The sequence below is a fragment of the Salvelinus alpinus genome, chromosome 28 (assembly GCF_045679555.1).
Source record: "Salvelinus alpinus chromosome 28, SLU_Salpinus.1, whole genome shotgun sequence".
NCBI classification, from domain to species: Eukaryota; Metazoa; Chordata; class Actinopteri; order Salmoniformes; family Salmonidae; genus Salvelinus; species Salvelinus alpinus.
The window spans coordinates 39,426,198-39,445,535 of record NC_092113.1 but is presented as its reverse complement, the minus strand read 5'-3'; the positions used below and the strand labels follow the sequence as shown (position 1 = coordinate 39,445,535).

Genomic DNA, 19,338 nt, shown 5'->3' with positions numbered 1-19,338 from the left:
TGGTTTGAATCCTTGCGTTAACTAGGTGAAAAATCTGTCGATATGCCCTTGAGCAAGGCACTTAACCCTAATTGCTCCTTTAAGTCGCTCTGGATAAGAGCGTCTGCTAAATGATTCACATGTAAATGTTGTGATTTATTTGGCATCAGCTTTTAGCTTATTCTGCGATTTTCATTTAAGCAAGTCATGGGAAAAAAATGCTTCATATGCAAAAAGATATGTACAAATTACCAAATGATTAACCACTCCTTTTAAACCACAAATCACAATCAACCCTGTAGTCTGACAGTCCTCCGATCCTCCAGAGGCAGTCTTCACACAGTCCTTTCCCATTCAAAACTAAACATCCCATTGGAAGCTGTGCTTTATTCTAAAACATATCAGCCATTTTAATTTCTTCTTTCGTGACATTGTCTTGCAAGTCAAAGCAGGTGTTGAGGAAACCGCAGATCTTAAATAATTACAGAGTACGCCTACGTACCAAAATGGCAAACTATTCCCTATTTAGTGCACTACTTTTGAAGGGCCCTGGTCAAAAGTAGTGTACTATGTAGGGAATAGGGTGGCATTTCAGACACAGACTAGATCATCCAACCGTGTGTAACTTTGTTCTTTAATGTACATCAGCCCCTATTGATTAACTTAGAAGCGACGGGTAGAATATTTAGAATTTACAAAAGCTTCTGTTTATAGATCTACATAACAGTGAGAGTTCATCTATTCAACACTCCCACTATGAGTGATAGATCTACCAGCCACTAAAATCCTCTCTAGTGCTGTTTCTATCATCCCAGGTATCTGAAGCACGGCAGAGCTCCTAGAGTAGAGCAGTGTGTTCTGGGTATCTGAAGCACGGCAGAGCTCCTAGAGTAGAGCAGTGTGTCCTGGGTATCTGAAGCACGGCAGAGCTCCTAGAGTAGAGCAGTGTGTCCTGGGTATCTGAAGCACGGCAGAGAGAGTAGACCAGTGTGTTCTAGGGGATGGACCTAGGCAAGACCCTGCCCAGATTTGATCAATCTTGATCGCATAACGAGTAGCTGTTTGGGATGATTTTACACGATGATTTGTAGATTCTCTGCAGTCTCGCTCAGGCCGATCCTGTCGAACCACGCTGGAGGTCACTGGTCATCGTGGTTCCACCGTACTGGTCCTGCACTACATACGGTCATCAGGCAGCCAATAGTAGACATCATACTAGGAGACAAGTCCGCAATCACAGCGAGCCATCCCTCCCGACTTCCGTCCGTCCGACAGAGGGTCTCTACTCATCGGTGAAGGTGATGACGTCATACTGGATTCCCTGCTGTTGTAGCTGCTCCAGCTGTTCTTGTGTGGCCTCTGTATAAACCGTCTGGGTCTGTTGTAAGGCTGCATCTGCGACCGCTGGAACAGAGAGGGAGGGAGGGAGAGCAGGTTAATAAACTGACAAGAGAACAACCATTTCAAGGTTCTCAACCTCCAGTTCTTGAGCCCTTTTGTTCCAGCCCGTCGCCTCTAAAACTTCTGATTCAAAGAGTCAACAAATCCTGGTGTTACATATAGACAGCATGAGGATTTTAATTGAACTAGGCAAGTCAGTTAAGAACAAATTCTTATTTTACAGTGACGGCCTACCCCGGTCAAACCTTCCCTTAACCCAGACGAAGCTGGGCCAATTGTGCGCCGCCCTATGGGACTCCCGATCACGGCCGGTTGTGATACAGCAGGGTCTGTAGTGACGCTTCTAGCACTGAGGTGCAGTTCCTTAGACCGCTGCGCCACTCGGGAGCCCTCGGGATAGCATGAACCAGGTGTTGCTACAGGGTTGGACGGACTGAACCAGGTGTTGCTACAGGGTTGGACGGACTGTACCAGGTGTTGCTACAGGGTTGGACGGACTGTACCAGGTGTTGCTACAGGGTTGGACGGACTGAACCAGGTGTTGCTACAGGGTTGGACGGACTGTACCAGGTGTTGCTACAGGGTTGGACGGACTGTACCAGGTGTTGCTACAGGGTTGGACGGAAAGCATGCACATCCCGTAGCTGGCAGGAGTTGAGAACCCTGGTCAAATGTATGCAGCAGACTGTGTATGAAGCAGACAGTGTGTTAACATACCAGTAACGGCAGAATGTTCAACAACCTCCAGGTCCTCAGGACTGACTATCTGTTGTTCTGAACTGATGGGAAGATACTGGATCTGCCCGTCATGACTCAGAGCAATCTGCAAAGAGACAGTTTTAAAAACAGTTAACGATCTAATATACGGTTTTCAAACAATAGAGTAAGCAATGCACATACAGTGCATTCGGAAAGTATTCAGACCCCTTGAGTTTTCCACATTATGCTACGTTACAGACTTATTCTAAAGTTCAATCTTGGTTTCATCAGACCAGAGAATCTTGTTTCTCATGGTCTGAGAATCGTTTAGGTGCCTTTTGGAAACTCCAAGTGGGCTGTCATGTGCCTTTTACTGAGGAGTGGCTTCCGTCTGGCCACTCTACCATAAAGGCCTGATTGGTGGTTCTGCAGAGATGGTTGTCCTTCTGGAAGGTTCTCCCATCTCCACAGAGGAACTCTGGAGCTCTGTCAGAGTGACCATCAGGTTCTTGGTCACCTCCCTGACAAGGCCCTTCTCCCCTGCTTGCTCAGTTTGGCCGGGCGGCCAGCTCTAACAAGAGTCTTGGTGGTTCCAAACTCCATTTAAGAATGATGGAGGCCACTGTGTACTTGGGACCTTCGATGCTGCAGAAATGTTTTGGTGCCCTTCCCCAGATCTGTGCCTCAACATAATCTTGTCTCTGAGCTCTACACACAATTCCTTCGACGTCATGGCTTGGTTTTTGCTGACATGCGCTGTCAACTGTGGGACCTTATATAGACAGGTGTGTGCCTTTCCAAATCATGTCCAATCAATTGAATTTACCACAGGTGGACTCCAATCAAGTTGTAGAAACATCTCAAGGATGATCAATGGAAACAGGATGCACCTAAGCTCAATTTCGTGTCTCATAGCAAAGGGTCTGACTACTTATGTAAATAAGGTATCTGTTTTTTAAAAATTTATACATTTGCAAAAAATTCTAAAAAACCTGTTTTCACTTTGTCATTATGGGGTTTTGTGTGTAGATCCATTTTAGAATAAGGCTAACGTAACAAAATTTGGAAAAAAGTCAAGTGGTCTGAATACTTTCCGAAGGCACTGTATAGCATCTTTACATTACATAATCATACTAAAATAAAGATTTATTCTGGATTGAGTAATTTTGTTTTGGGGGGTCCTCTCTCCCTCACCTGTTGCTCCTGCAGGAAGGCCCCATCATGCTCATACTGGATGATCTGGCCATCTGACATCTGGATGTGGTTCCCGTCTGCTAGCACCACGTACTCCTGAGGTAGGAAGTGTTGGACTCCATCCTGAGAGATGATATACTGGACCTGGGAGGGCAAAGGAGGAAAATTAGACCTGGGAGGGCAAAGGAGGAGAACTAGACCTGGGAGGGCGAAGGAGGAGAACTAGACCTGGGAGGGCGAAGGAGGAGAACTAGACCTGGGAGGGCAAAGGAGGAGAACTAGACCTGGGAGGGCAAAGGAGGAGAACTAGACCTGGGAGGGCAAAGGAGGAGAACTAGACCTGGGAGGGCGAAGGAGGAGAACTAGACCTGGGAGGGCGAAGGAGGAGATTTAGACCTGGGAGGGCGAAGGAGGGGAACTAGACCTGGGAGGGCAAAGGAGGGGAACTAGACCTGGGAGGGCGAAGGAGGAGAACTAGACCTGTGAGGGCGAAGGAGGAGAACTAGACCTCTGAGGGCGAAGGAGGAGAACTAGACCTGTGAGGACGAAGGAGGAGAACTAGACCTGTGAGGGCGAAGGAGGGGAACTAGATCTGTGAGGGCGAAGGAGAACTAGACCTGGGAGGGCAAAGGAGGAGAACTAGACCTGGGAGGGCGAAGGAGGGGATTTAGACCTGGGAGGGCGAAGGAGGGGATTTAGACCTGGGAGAGCGAAGGAGGGGATTTATACCTGGGAGGGTGAAGGATGAGAATTAGATTGTCACTGTCTGTCCCGTCTCTATATCATACTGTTACAGTGCCTTCGGAAAGTATTCAGACCCCTCGACTTTTTCCACATTTTGTTACGTTTACATCCTTATTCTAAAATGGATTAAATAAATAATAATTCCTCATCAATCTACAAACAATACCCCATAATAAACAGGATGCACCTGAGCTCAATTTCAAGACTCATTGCAAAGGGTCTGAATACTTACGTAAGTAAGTAAAACCAAATCTAAAACTGTTCATAAATTATGATGGATCTACAAATTCATACAGTTTATTGACTGTGTCCAGCTCACTAATAAATCACAGAAATGAAAGATAGTCATGGAACATTGAAAATTCCAAAGTACTGGATAGTGAACTTTTTAGCTAATTTTAGTGGCGAGAAAATATAACCGATTTTCAGTGCGGTCTCCTGGACCTCGTTGAAGACCCCCCCCCCCCCCAGTTTGACACCCCTGATCTACAGTGTACATCAGTCACCTGGTTGTCTCCTGTCATGTACTGTAACGTCTGTCCGTCCACTGTGGTGATCTGCTGAATGTACGTGGCCTCCTCTTGGTCTTCCAGGCCTTGTTCCTGGGACACTATGATGTGGTCCTGACCCAGGCCTTGTTCCTGGGACACTATGATGTGGTCCTGACCCAGGCCTTGTTCCTGGGACACTATGATGTGGTCCTGACCCAGGCCTTGTTCCTGGGACACTATGATGTGGTCCTGACCCAAGGCCTGTTGTAGCTGCTCTGGACTGATAGTCTGTCCTGCCTGCAGAGCTGCTGGAGACACACAGGGGACAAAGACCAGGTCAGACAACGGGCTAATGGCTACCATACAATAACATTAAAACGTGAGCATTTCAAACCACCTTTCGGGGGAGCTATGTGTATTGCTCTAGGGTGTGTGTACAGTATATCAACCAGAATGTCAGATGGTATGGATGGAGATTGACTTATTCAACCAGTGAAATGATCTGTGTATGCGTGCTAGTGTGTAGGCTCTAAGTATGGCTCCTTACACTGTAGCGTGGCGAGAGCCTCCTCATCACTGTTAACTATGACGGTCTGCTGGGAGCCTGCACCAGAGCGGCTCTTCTTTGTCGGAGGTTCCTGGCTGTGGAGTCGCTCCATGTGGAACTTGAGGTGGCCATTACGGTTAAACCTGAAAGAATAAACATGGATATTCACTAAATCAGCCACGGAGTCACCATTCTCTACCCTTCTGCTCCAAGTGTGCACAAGGAAAGGACTGGTGTAAGAAATATGGGGGAACCTTTCTCTAGCCCAGTGGTTCCCATACCTTTTGGAACTGTGGCACATTAATTAATTTAGTGGTAATGCCCTCCATCTGATCCATACGGCAAATCATCACTTTTCAGTACAAACGCGTAGTTGTTTTAATAGATTAAGGAAGGGTTTATTTGAACTATTTTTTATAGTTACTCCTTACTCCTGATGATTAATTTGTGTTTACCCCTTTAAGAGCGTCCCGCGAATTCGCAATATAATAACTTGACATGCATGGGTCTTTACTTTTGAACGATTTGGGCTTGAGACGTGCGGTTTTCTGCTTTGTAAAAAGGTACCACCACGATGGACACATTTATTTGATTAGGCTGGTACAGCTAAACCTAAAATCAGACTTGCCTGTGCTAATGGTTCTTACAGGCGAAGTAAACTTATACAAAATGACTTGACGACCCTCAAATGATACAAAATGTAACAACAGCCTCTCACACGTGTACCTGGCTATTCTAGGAGGGATTTTTCCTTCTAGGGTCACTGGTTCTCCTAAATAAAAAGTCCACCATTTATAAGTGAGTGTTCAGATTAGGGAAAGTGTCAGAGCACATCTCACAGTTCCTCAAGGCACACCTCACAGTTCCTCAAGGCACACCTCACAGTTCCTCAAGGCACACCTCACAGTTCCTCAAGGCACACCTCACAGTTCCTCAAGGCACACCTCACAGTTCCTCAAGGCACACCTCACAGTTCCTCAAGGCACACCTCACAGTTCCTCAAGGCACACCTCACAGTTCCTCAAGGCACATCTCACAGTTCCTCAAGGCACATCTCACAGTTCCTCAAGGCACACCTCACAGTTCCTCAAGGCACACCTCACAGTTCCTCAAGGCCCACCTCACAGTTCCTCAAGGCCCACCTCACAGTTCCTCAAGGCCCACCTCACAGTTCCTCAAGGCCCACCTCACAGTTCCTCAAGGCCCACCTCACAGTTCCTCAAGGCACACCTCACAGTTCCTCAAGGCACACCTCACAGTTCCTCAAGGCACACCTCACAGTTCCTCAAGGCACACCAGTGTCATCGCTGCTTTAGCTTATGTTTACACCAATCAATGCCTTTGTGTAGGGAATTGCTTCAGTGCACTGTATCTATAATCCTTAACAGAACAAGTTGAGAGAAATCTGTAATCTGACTGTCTTTGGGTCATACCTCTGTCCACAGATCTGGCAGGTGAAGGGCTTCTCGTTGGTATGTGTCATCATGTGTCTCCTCAGATCCTTCTTGTTCTTGGAGGCAAAGCTGCAGCTGGGACACTTGTGAGGTCTCAGGTAGGCATGCATGACCATGTGTGTCTGGGGAAAGGAATGGGAGAACCACGTGATGACATGCTTTGGAAGTAGTTGTGGATCAGGACAAGGTCAACGCTGCCTTTACAGGCTGTAAACGATACACTCAACCTCATCTATCTGGTGACTGTCAAAAGTCTTCCCCCATGCCCCATCTCCTAGCCGCCCCCCATCTCCTAGCCGTCCCCCATCTCCTAGCCGTCCCCCGTCCCCCATCTCCTAGCCGCCCCCCATCTCCTAGCCGTCCCCCGTCCCCCATCTCCTAGCCGCCCCCCCCCCCCATCTCCTAGCCGCCCCCCTCCCGTCTCCTAGCCCCCCCCCCCCCCCCCCATCTCCTAGCCGTCCCCGTGCCCCATCTCCTAGCCGCCCCCCCATCTTCTAGCCACCCCCATCTCCTAGCCGCCCCCCCCATCTTCCAGCCCCCCCCCCCCATCTCCTAGCCGCCCCCCCCATCTTCCAGCCGCCCCCCCCCATCTCCTAGCCGCCCCCCCCCCATCTTCCAGCCGCCCCCCCCCCCATCTCCTAGCCGCCCCCCCCGTGCCCCATCTCCTAGCCGCCCCCCGTGCCCCATCTCCTAGCCGCCCCCAACCATCTTCTAGCCGCCCCCCAACCATCTTCTAGCCACCCCCCCGTGCCCCATCTCCTAGCCGCCCCTCCATCTTCCAGCCGCCCCCCCATCTCCTAGCCGCCCCCCCATCTTCCAGCCGCCCCCCCATCTCCTAGCCGCCCCCCGTGCCCCATCTCCTAGCCGCCCCCAACCATCTTCTAGCCGCCCCCCACCATCTTCTAGCCACCTCCCCGTGCCCCATCTCCTAGCCGCCCCCCCCCCATCTCCTAGCCACCCCCCCATCTCCTAGCCGCCCCCCGTGCCCCATCTCCTAGCCCCCCCGCATCTCCTACCCCCCCCCCGTGCCCCATCACCTAGCCGCCCCCCCCCCCCCCCCGTGCCCCATCTCCTAGCCGCTCCCCCGTGCCCCATCTCCTAGCCACCCCCCCATCTCCTAGCCCCCCCCCCATCTTCCAGCCGCCCCCCCCATCTTCTAGCCACCCCCATCTTCCAGCCGCCCCCCCCATCTTCTAGCCACCCCCATCTTCTAGCCGCCCCCCCATCTTCCAGCCGCCCCCCCCCATCTTCTAGCCACCCCCATCTTCTAGCCGCCCCCCCCATCTTCCAGCCCCCCCCCCCCCCCCCCATCTCCTAGCCCCCCCCCCCCCATCTCCTAGCCGCCCCCCCATCTTCCAGCCCCCCCCCATCTTCTAGCTCCCCCCCCATCTCCTAGCCGCCCCCTCATCTTCCAGCCCCCCCCCCCCCCCATCTCCTAGCCTTATTCTGAAAAGCCATTGGAGGAGAAGGTTTCATCCCCTTAGACCTTCTCCTCAAGGCAAGGATGAGAGATATCAAGAAAAACCTTTCTGAGATTTACCATGTAATTCACCATGTAATTCAAATGTCTCAAAGCTGATCAAAGATAGTCCCCCCCCCCACCTTGACGTCTGGCCAGGACGAGGCAGTGAAGTCACAGTCGGGACACTTGAAGGTGGAGGGGTCGATGTGGGCCCTCTTGTGGTTCTCCATATCACTGCGGCCGTGGAACGACTCCATGCAGATACGACAGGAGAACCTCTTAGGGTTGAGCTGGTTCTGCTGGGGAGAACCCACCATGGAGGGAGAACCCGGGGCCTCGCTGCTCAGCTGGAGAGAGAGTGAAAGAAAGAAAGAGAGCGTGAGGATGAGACTTCTGGGGTGGACAGCAGACTTCTGGGGTGGACTTGGTTCTGATATCCTGGGGCCTCAGACAGAGGGAGGATGAGATGACTTTCTGCAGCCTAATACTAGGCATAAACTATATGACTTCTAAAATCTTAACAACTTGGACCTGCTCACATTTCCTTGTCCCAGATCTTTCCTTCCGTCCATCCTAAACCCCAGGACGTGGGTGCTCACTTGTCACCATGACTCCCTAGTTGATCCTGCCCTGTGTTCCTCAGGTGTCGTAGGGGGGAAAAAAATCCTGACACGCAAATTCCCGAGCTGCACGTCATTATCATAAAAATATTAAAAAAGAGGCGGAGAATATGGACCAGCCAATGGTTGGGCAGACGTGGACAATATGGACGTTCTTATTCTACAGAGTGAATTAGAGGTCATATAAAATGTTTAATATTGAAAAGGCAGCGGTGTTCTCTCCACAGCTCCACCAGTCTGTCTCCCATCACCCCAGTCCACATGGTGCCTGCTGCTGCTTGTTGTTGTTGTTGATGCTGTTTTCCTCTTCACCGTCATCGTTTTGGTCTCACATGCTGAGTGCTCATTGGCTATTGGCAGTAGCCCTTGCCCGATTGCGCGTCGTAGCGCTGTTCAGACTGCAAAATTGCACCACCAACATGACACGTCAGAAAATTTACAAAAAAATAAATAATAATAATCGGGACATCATCAAGTTTATTTTATATAGCCCTTCGTACATCAGCTAATATCTCGAAGTGCTGTACAGAAACCCAGCCTAAAACCCCAAACAGCAAGCAATGCAGGTGTAGAAGCACGGTGTAGAAGCACATCCGACAGAAGTCTGGAGAACGGAACAGCCATCATCGGCGCGTACCTGACCCGCTCATACTACACGAGTCCCGACGTACTGATCCTAGCCCAAGTTCACAGGATTTCACCCCAATCATGAAAATTAGTCTGGAACGGCAAAATCGTCTAGTACAACTGTACTGAATGGCCAGTGATGACCTCTCAGCCATCTTCTGTTCAACCGAACAGAACCGAAAAGCCACAATCCTGACCACATGGTTTGGTATAAAGCTGAGGGACGGGACTGAATAAATGTAACCACTCAAATGAATAGACAGAGCTATGGATGCGGTGGTTCCCTTCTGGCTTACCTCGACCTGCTGCAGCACCCCGTCCCCTAGCCCGGAGGACAGGTAGTACTTTTCTCCATTCTCTCTGACTATTTCTGTTCCCTCCTCCTCTTCTTCCATGGGCTGGGGACTCCCCTCGCCACTGCTGAAAACACAACACAACACACACATTGGAACGCAGTGAAAACAAGGGAGTACTTCCTGAACTTGTCCAATGAGAGCAGAGGATTTTTTCTTTCTCCCATTGCTCTACTAAACACAACCCTGGTGAGACCATGGTGTTGTACCTGACTGATGTGATTGATTGTACCTGTATCCAGGTCCGGTGCTGTGGATCTCCTCTGTAGCTTGTTCCACCTGTTCCAACACACTGAAGCCTTCTGCCCCCTCATAGGCCTGGATGGCCACCTGGGTGATCTCTCCATTCTCATTGGTCTCTGCCTCATAACCCTCCTGCACCTCCTGGACCTAATGGATCATTATTTTGGTGATTAACATGTTTTTATTTTTTTAAATACATTTTATCCCCTTTTCTCCCCAATTTTCGTGCTATCCAATCGCTAGTAATTACTATCTTGTCTCATCGCTACAACTCCCGTACGGGCTCGGGAGAGAAGAAGGTCGAAAGCCATGCGTCCTCCGAAGCACAACCCAACCAAGCCGCACTGCTTCTTAACACAGCGCGCCTCCAACCCGGAAGCCAGCCGCACCAATGTGTCGGAGGAAACACCGTGCACCTGGCCCCCTCGGTTAGCGTGCACTGCGCCCGGCCCGCCACAGGAGTCGCTGGAGCGCGATGAGACAAGGATATCCCTACCGGCCAAACCCTCCCTAACCCGGACGACGCTATGCCAATTGTGCGTCGCCCCACGGACCTCCCGGTCGCGGCCGGCTGCGACAGAGCCTGGGCGCGAACCCAGAGACTCTGGTGGCGCAGCTAGCACTGCGATGCAGTGCCCTAGACCACTGCGCCACCCGGGAGGCCCGGTGATTAACATTTTGATTGTTTTTCACACAAACACAAAGATGAACACCAACAAACAGAACAGACAACAAACCCAGTCAACACCACACAATGTCATCTAGAAGTAAAAAGGTCCAGCCCATGATAAATCAAACGCTATAAAGAAACTGCACCAAATATACAATAATAATAGTAAACAATAATATATCATAATAACAGTATCCAACAATATATCATAATAATAGTAAATTATAATAATAGTATATAATAATATATCATAATAATAGTATATCATAATAGTATACAACAATACCATAATAACAGTATCCAACAATATATTATAATAATAGTATATAATATATCATAATAATAGTATATCATAATAGTAAATAATAATATATCATAATAATAGTATATAATAATATTTCATAATAATAGTATATCATAATATATCATAATAATAGTATATAATAATTTGTCATAATAATATTATAATAATAGTATATCATAATAATAGTATATCATAATATATTATAATAATAGTATATAATAATATATCATAATACTATATCATAATAATAGTATATCATAATAATAGTATATCATAATAGTAAATAATAATATATCATAATAATAGTATATAATAATATATAATAATAATAGTATATCATAATATATCATAATAATAGTATATAATATATCATAATAATATAATAATAATAGTATATCATAATAATAGTATATCATAATATATTATAATAATAGTATATAATAATATATCATAATAATAGTATATAATACTATATCATAATAATAGTATATCATAATAATAGTATATCATAATATATAATAATATATCATAAATGTACCTCCTGCACCAGGGTCTCGCCGGTCTCAGACACGTGAAAGGTCACTACTTTTTGCCCTCCCCCCGTCGCCGAGGTAACACCCGTCCAGGAGCCTGCTTCTAGAACATTGGAGTCAGACGACTTCAACACCTGTACCTGAGGTGACAGACAGAAAGGCTGCTCATAGACAGAAACTAGATGCATTCCTATTCATGCAGACCATAGCATGTCTACTGCTCCTTAGGTGGATAGGTCAGCTAAGCATGGATCGGTCAACTAACCATGGATCGGTCAACTAACCATGGATCGGTCAACTAACCATGGATCGGTCAACTAACCATGGATCGGTCAACTAAGCATGGATCGGTCAACTAACCATGGATCGGTCAACTAAGCATGGATCGGTCAACTAAGCATGGATCGGTCAACTAACCATGGATCGGTCAACTAACCATGGATCGGTCAACTAAGCATGGATCGGTCAACTAAGCATGGATCGGTCAACTAAGCATGGATCGGTCAACTAAGCATGGATAGGTCAACTAAGCATGGATCGGTCAACTAAGCATGGATCGGTCAACTAACCATGGATCGGTCAACTAAGCATGGATAGGTCAACTAAGCATGGATCGGTCAACTAAGCATGGATCGGTCAACTAAGCATGGATCGGTCAACTAACCATGGATAGGTCAACTAACCATGGATAGGTCAACTAAGCATGGATAGGTCAACTAACCATGGATAGGTCAACTAAGCATGGATAGGTCAACTAACCATGGATCGGTCAACTAACCATGGATCGGTCAACTAACCATGGATCGGTCAACTAACCATGGATAGGTCAACTAACCATGGATAGGTCAACTAACCATGGATAGGTCAACTAACCATGGATAGGTCAACTAACCATGGATCGGTCAACTAACCATGGATTGTCAGATAGAGGGCAGGATAGAACCTTGTCAGGATGTAAAACCAAAGCTTTGGGCAGTACCTGCAGTGAGTTTCCCACCAGCTCTCTGGCGTTGCTCATATTCAACAGCAGATCTAGAGCATTCTGGGCTGACAGGTCTGAGTTTCCGGCTGTGGAGATGGAGAGAGAGACCGTCTCAGTCATGGTTCAGTCATGCCTTACACTCAATATAATATACAGTACATGCAAATGTTCTTATTGTGTTTGGTGGAGATCAACTGACCTGTTGAGACAATACATTTATATTGAGCCATAAAAAAAGGCATGTATTTTTTCATCCATGTAATTATTGTCTGTCCTTTGTATGGCAGGAATCACTGACCCTGTTCGTAGATGATGGTGGTGTTTCCCATTGCATCTTGGGAGACTGAGGCGTTCTGCATTGTCTGCATGGCTTGTAGTGTATCAGGATCCACCGCCAGCTAACACAGAGACAAAACAGAGTCACAGGCCTGCAGCTTTTCTAATTCAGAACCTGCAGCTTTTCTAATTCAGAACCTGCAGCGTTTCTAATTCAGAACCTGCAGCGTTTCTAATTCAGAACCTGCAGCGTTTCTAATTCAGAACCTGCAACGTTTCTCATTCAGAACCTGCAACGTTTCTCATTCAGAACCTGCAGCGTTTCTAATTCAGAACCTGCAACGTTTCTCATTCAGAACCTGCAACGTTTCTCATTCAGAACCTGCAGCTTTTCTAATTCTAAAGCATAAAAATGCAAGAATAGCTCATCAAGCCTGTTTCCAGATCAGTTTGTGATGTCTTTCCAACTGCTATGGTATTTATCATATAACAGATCTGTCATGCCAGAGATCATAGGAGTTGGCCAATCAACCCTAACAGATCTGCGACCAGGCTATGCCTGTAACCAACCCTAACATATCTGGGACCAGGCTATGCCTGTAATCAACCCTAACAGATCTGGGACCAGGCTATGCCTGTAACCAACCCTAACATATCTGGGACCAGGCTATGCCTGTAATCAACCCTAACAGATCTGGGACCAGGCTATGCCTGTAATCAACCCTAATAGATCTGGGACCAGGCTATGCCTGTAATCAACCCTAACAGATCTGGGACCAGGCTATGCCTGTAATCAACCCTAACAGATCTGGGACCAGGCTATGCCTGTAATCAACCCTAATAGATCTGGGACCAGGCTATGCCTGTAATCAACCCTAACAGATCTGGGACCAGGCTATGCCTGTAATCAACCCTAACAGATCTGGGACCAGGCTATGCCTGTAATGAAACCTAACAGATCTGGGACCAGGCTCTCCAGACGTACTATAGTGTTCTGTAGGCCCGGTGTGTCGTCGTGTTGCTGTTTGAGTTCCTCTATCTGTTGCTGGGTGAAGAAGGGTCTCCTCCTCCGCCTGACGGGCTCCTCAGGGTGCGTAGCGCTCCAGTCCTCAAACGCCTCCGGGTGGCGACACTGGACGTGCAGACGCAGGTTCTTACGGTGTTTCGTCATGAAGTGGCACATCTCACAGGAGAACGGTTTCTCTCCTGGAAGGAACAAATATTTTACACACGAAAACAAAACATTAGCCACTGAGAGGCACAGGGAGAATCTCAGTGCAGCGCCCCCTGGATGAAGAGCAATTAAGGGGTTGAGGGCCATAATCAAGGGGACAATGACAGGAGATCAGAGACCAGCAGTTCAGTTCCCACTGTTAGGGTATGAACCAGCAACCTTTTGGCTACTGCTCCGTCTCGCTAGCCTCTAGGCTAGCTACTGTGCCAACTGTCATCAAATCATTGGTGACTCACCTGTGTGTTTGATGGCCAGGTGTGAGACCAGGAAGTCCTCTTTAGAGGTGGAGTATTTACAGTAGTCACATTTAAAGGGCCGGTCGTTGGTGTGGGACAGCTGGTGGTTGAGCAGGAGCTTCTTGTTGTCACAGTCATAGTCACAGAACTCACACTTGAACCTGGAATAGAAACACGCATTAGATCGCAGGTCTTGAATCTAAACATGTCGACTGGGTCGTGTATGGCAGGAGAAAAAGGTTTTGAAACAGGGTGAATTCGAAGTAGATTTTTATTTCACGGTGCAAATTGTTTTTGCTCCAGTGTGTACTGAACACCACCTTGGCCTCACAGGACTGACTAGGTTTATGTTCCGCTAAGGGGCTATGTTCCGCTAAGGGGCTATGTTCCGCTAAGGGGCTATGTTCCGCTAAGGGGCTATGTTCCGCTAAGGGGCTATGTTCCGCTAAGGGGCTATGTTCCGCTAAGGGGCTATGTTCTGCTAAGGGGCACAATGACAATGGCACTACATCCTGTACTGACCTGCTGTTGTCAACACTCTGGATGTGTGTGAGGAGATGCATCTTGAACGTATATCTCTTCTTGAAGGACTTCCCACACTGAAGTCAAAGCACATACAGAGATTTATAAAGATTTTAAAAGAAAACCTGAGATTGTAGCTAGAAAAACATGATTGATTTGAGTGGATTATTGGAATGGTTAATGGTGACAGTGATTAACCATTCCAATAATACACCAGTCTCCTCATTCACATTTAAAAACAAAGTTGATTGGCAATTAATAATTAAGATTAATTAATTAAATGTACTTTCTTGTACATGCGTGTATGTGTGTCTCAGTGCTGTTACCTTGTCACACATGTGTGGTTTCTCTGTACTGTGTGTCTTCATGTGCTGAGTGAGTCTCTTCTGCATGGGGTAGACTCTGTGGCACACTGGACACGGGAACGACAACACCTTAGATACCTGCTGAGAGTCAGACAGACCACACTGGACACGGGAACGACAACACCTTAGATACCCGCTGAGAGTCAGACAGACCACACTGGACACGGGAACGACAACACCTTAGATATCCGCTGAGAGTCAGACAGACCACACTGGACACGGGAACGACAACACCTTAGATACCCGCTGAGAGTCAGACAGACCACACTGGACACGGGAACGACAACACCTTTAGATACCTGCTGAGAGTCAGACAGACCACACTGGACACGGGAACGACAACACCTTAGATACCTGCTGAGAGTCAGACAGACCACACTGGACACGGGAACGACAACACCTTAGATACCCGCTGAGAGTCAGACAGACCACACTGGACACGGGAACGACAACACCTTAGATACCCGCTGAGAGTCAGACAGACCACACTGGACACGGGAACGACAACACCTTAGATACCCGCTGAGAGTCAGACAGACCACACTGGACACGGGAACGACAACACCTTAGATAGCTGCTGAGAGTCAGACAGACCACACTGGACACGGGAACGACAACACCTTAGATACTTGCTGAGAGTCAGACAGACCACACTGGACACGGAAACGACAACACCTTAGATACCTGCTGAGAGTCAGACAGACCACACTGGACACGGGAACGACAACACCTTAGATACCTGCTGAGAGTCAGACAGACCACACTGGACCGACAACACCTTAGATACCCGCTGAGAGTCAGACAGACCACACTGGACACGGGAACGACAACACCTTAGATACCAGCTGAGAGTCAGAGAGACCACACTGGACACGGGAACGACAACACCTTAGATACCAGCTGAGAGTCAGACAGACCACACTGGACACGGGAACGACAACACCTTAGATACCTGCTGAGAGTCAGACAGACCACACTGGACACGGGAACGACAACACCTTAGATACTAGCTGAGAGTCAGACAGACCACACTGGACACGGGAACGACAACACCTTAGATACCAGCTGAGAGTCAGAGAGACCACACTGGACACGGGAACGACAACACCTTAGATACCAGCTGAGAGTCAGACAGACCACACTGGACACGGGAACGACAACACCTTAGATACCTGCTGAGAGTCAGACAGACCACACTGGACACGGGAACGACAACACCTTAGATACTAGCTGAGAGTCAGACAGACCACACTGGACACGGGAACGACAACACCTTAGATAACCAGCTGAGAGTCAGACAGACCACACTGGACACGAGAACGACAACACCTTAGATACCCGCTGAGAGTCAGACAGACCACACTGGACACGGGAAAGACAACACCCTAGTAGGGTTTGGCGGTCAACCTTTGTCCTATCGTGATTATGTACCCCAAAAATATTGTGATATAAGATTCTATTGCCCCCATTGGTCACCCCCCCCCCCCAAAAAAAAACTCTGTTAAAATGACAGTTGGGCTGTAGCGCAAAATCGCTACAGCAACTAGACGGATCATGACAAAATATGTTTTTTAAAGCCTGGCAAGTGCAATGGCACATCTTTTCTAATAATTATTTCTGGTGGATCAGAACAGGTGTGTGTGGGTCGGTGTCTGTGTGGCACACACATGATGTAGAAGTAACTGTCTGGTGAGGAACAGCCTGTCTCACCGTAGTGAGCTAGGTTATAGGACTACATCATGATGAGGAACAGTCTGTCCCACCGTAGTGAGCTAGGTTATAGGACTACATCATGGTGAGGAACAGTCTGTCTTAACGTAGTGAGCTAGGTTATAGGACTACATCATAATGAGGAACAGTCAGTCTCACCGTAGTGAGCTAGGTTATAGGACTACATCATAATGAGGAAGAGTCTGTCCCACCGTAGTGAGCTAGGTTATAGGACTACATCATAATGAGGAACAGTCTGTCCCACCGTAGTGAACTAGGTTATAGGACTACATCATAATGAGGAACAGTCTGTCCCACCGTAGTGAGCTAGGTTATAGGACTACATCATAATGAGGAACAGTCTGTCCCACCGTAGTGAACTAGGTTATAGGACTACATCATAATGAGGAAGAGTCTGTCCCACCGTAGTGAACTAGGTTATAGGACTACATCATAATGAGGAACAGTCTGTGCCACCGTAGTGAACTAGGTTATAGGACTACATCATAATGAGGAACAGTCAGTCTCACCGTAGTGAGCTAGGTTATAGGACTACATCATAATGAGGAACAGTCTGTCCCACCGTAGTGAGCTAGGTTATAGGACTACATCATAATGAGGAAGAGTCTGTCCCACCGTAGTGAGCTAGGTTATAGGACTACATCATAATGAGGAACTGTCTGTCTCACCGTAGTGAGCTAGGTTATAGGACTACATCATAATGAGGAACAGTCTGTCTCACCGTAGTGAGCTAGGTTATAGGACTACATCATGGTGAGGAAGAGTGACTCTCTGGTGAGGAACAGTCAGTCCCACCGTAGTGAGCTAGGTTATAGGACTACATCATAATGAGGAACTGTCTGTCCCACCGTAGTGAGCTAGGTTATAGGACTACATCATAATGAGGAAGAGTCTGTCCCACCGTAGTGAGCTAGGTTATAGGACTACATCATAATGAGGAAGAGTCTGTCCCACCGTAGTGAGCTAGGTTATAGGACTACATCATAATGAGGAAGAGTCTGTCCCACCGTAGTGAGCTAGGTTATAGGACTACATCATAATGAGGAAGAGTCTGTCCCACCGTAGTGAGCTAGGTTATAGGACTACATCATAATGAGGAAGAGTCTGTCCCACCGTAGTGAGCTAGGTTATAGGACTACATCATAGTGAGGAAGAGTCTGTCCCACCGTAGTGAGCTAGGTTATAGGACTACATCATAATGAGGAAGAGTCTGTCCCACCGTAGTGAGCTAGGTTATAGGACTACATCATAATGAGGAACTGTCTGTCTCACCGTAGTGAGCTAGGTTATAGGACTACATCATAATGAGGAACAGTCTGTCTCACCGTAGTGAGCTAGGTTATAGGACTACATCATGGTGAGGAAGAGTGACTCTCTGGTGAGGAACAGTCAGTCTCACCGTAGTGAGCTAGGTTATAGGACTACATCATAATGAGGAAGAGTCTGTCCCACCGTAGTGAGCTAGGTTATAGGACTACATCATAATGAGGAAGAGTCTGTCCCACCGTAGTGAGCTAGGTTATAGGACTACATCATGGTGAGGAAGAGTGACTCTCTGGTGAGGAACAGTCAGTCTCACCGTAGTGAGCTAGGTTATAGGACTACATCATAATGAGGAAGAGTCTGTCCCACCGTAGTGAGCTAGGTTATAGGACTACATCATAATGAGGAAGAGTCTGTCCCACCGTAGTGAGCTAGGTTATAGGACTACATCATAATGAGGAAGAGTCTGTCCCACCGTAGTGAGCTAGGTTATAGGACTACATCATAATGAGGAAGAGTCTGTCCCACCGTAGTGAGCTAGGTTATAGGACTACATCATAATGAGGAACAGTCTGTCCCACCGTAGTGAACTAGGTTATAGGACTACATCATAATGAGGAACAGTCAGTCTCACCGTAGTGAGCTAGGTTATAGGACTACATCATGGTGAGGAACAGTCTGTCCCACCGTAGTGAGCTAGGTTATAGGACTACATCATAATGAGGAAGAGTCTGTCCCACCGTAGTGAGCTAGGTTATAGGACTAGATCATGGGCTGTATAGAAGCAGTCTACCGTCTTCACAACTGGATAATAATTGCTTTTCTGGCCGCCTGGATAATTTCTTCCTTAAAAAAGGCCTAAACGTAAACTTCCTGTAGGCTACTGATATAGTTGGTTCTTTTATTGAGGAATGATCTGGATAGAAAAACCATGGTAACTGAATATTCATAGGGGGGAAATACTTACTGACTCAGACTTTGTTTTCCTGTGAAAGGAAGAAAAACACGTTACGGGATCTAATGATTGAACTGTATTTTTTTAATATATTTTTTTGATCAAGTCGATCAATCTGAAATCTAAAAAAAACAGTAAAAACAGTAAAGCTCAATGTGCCATGTACTGTAGGTCTGGTGAGTTGTATGGAGCTCACAGGGGAACGGCCCACATGGTGGCACGAGAGAACATACTGGTCCTGGTTGTGTTCTGAGGAGTATCTAATCACATTCTGTGTGCATACATACTTGTCCTTGTTGTGTATTGCAGAGTGTCTGATGACATCCTGTGTGTGTGTGTGTGTGTGTGTGTGTGTGTGTGTGTGTGTGTGTACATGTCCTTGTTGTGTATTGCAGAGTGTCTAATGACATCCTGTGTGTGTGTGTACATGTCCTTGTTGTGTATTGCAGAGTG

General features: G+C 47.5%; 1 protein-coding gene across 5 annotated transcripts in view; it reads right to left on the bottom strand.

The window, feature by feature from the left end:
* Positions 1-114: 114 nt before the first annotated feature.
* znf335 (zinc finger protein 335) overlaps positions 115-19,338 on the bottom strand; it is a 34,485-nt gene continuing 15,261 nt past the window's right edge. For 2 of the 5 annotated variants that reach the window (XM_071373104.1, XM_071373106.1), the window contains exons 14-30: positions 18,898-18,916; positions 14,898-15,017; positions 14,572-14,648; positions 14,050-14,210; positions 13,565-13,785; positions 12,602-12,701; positions 12,301-12,389; positions 11,327-11,461; positions 9,804-9,961; positions 9,515-9,638; positions 8,112-8,318; positions 6,489-6,631; positions 5,056-5,198; positions 4,524-4,816; positions 3,274-3,417; positions 2,098-2,203; positions 115-1,383 (exon numbers count right to left, since the gene is read on the bottom strand). In XM_071373104.1, coding sequence (XP_071229205.1) covers positions 1,262-1,383; positions 2,098-2,203; positions 3,274-3,417; positions 4,524-4,816; positions 5,056-5,198; positions 6,489-6,631; positions 8,112-8,318; positions 9,515-9,638; positions 9,804-9,961; positions 11,327-11,461; positions 12,301-12,389; positions 12,602-12,701; positions 13,565-13,785; positions 14,050-14,210; positions 14,572-14,648; positions 14,898-15,017; positions 18,898-18,916 — 2,362 coding nt within the window. In that variant the 3' untranslated portion in view covers positions 115-1,261. The remainder of the gene's footprint in view (positions 1,384-2,097; positions 2,204-3,273; positions 3,418-4,523; positions 4,817-5,055; positions 5,199-6,488; positions 6,632-8,111; positions 8,319-9,514; positions 9,639-9,803; positions 9,962-11,326; positions 11,462-12,300; positions 12,390-12,601; positions 12,702-13,564; positions 13,786-14,049; positions 14,211-14,571; positions 14,649-14,897; positions 15,018-18,897; positions 18,917-19,338) is intronic. The other 3 variants (XM_071373107.1, XM_071373105.1, XM_071373108.1) reach the window with 3 other exon arrangements.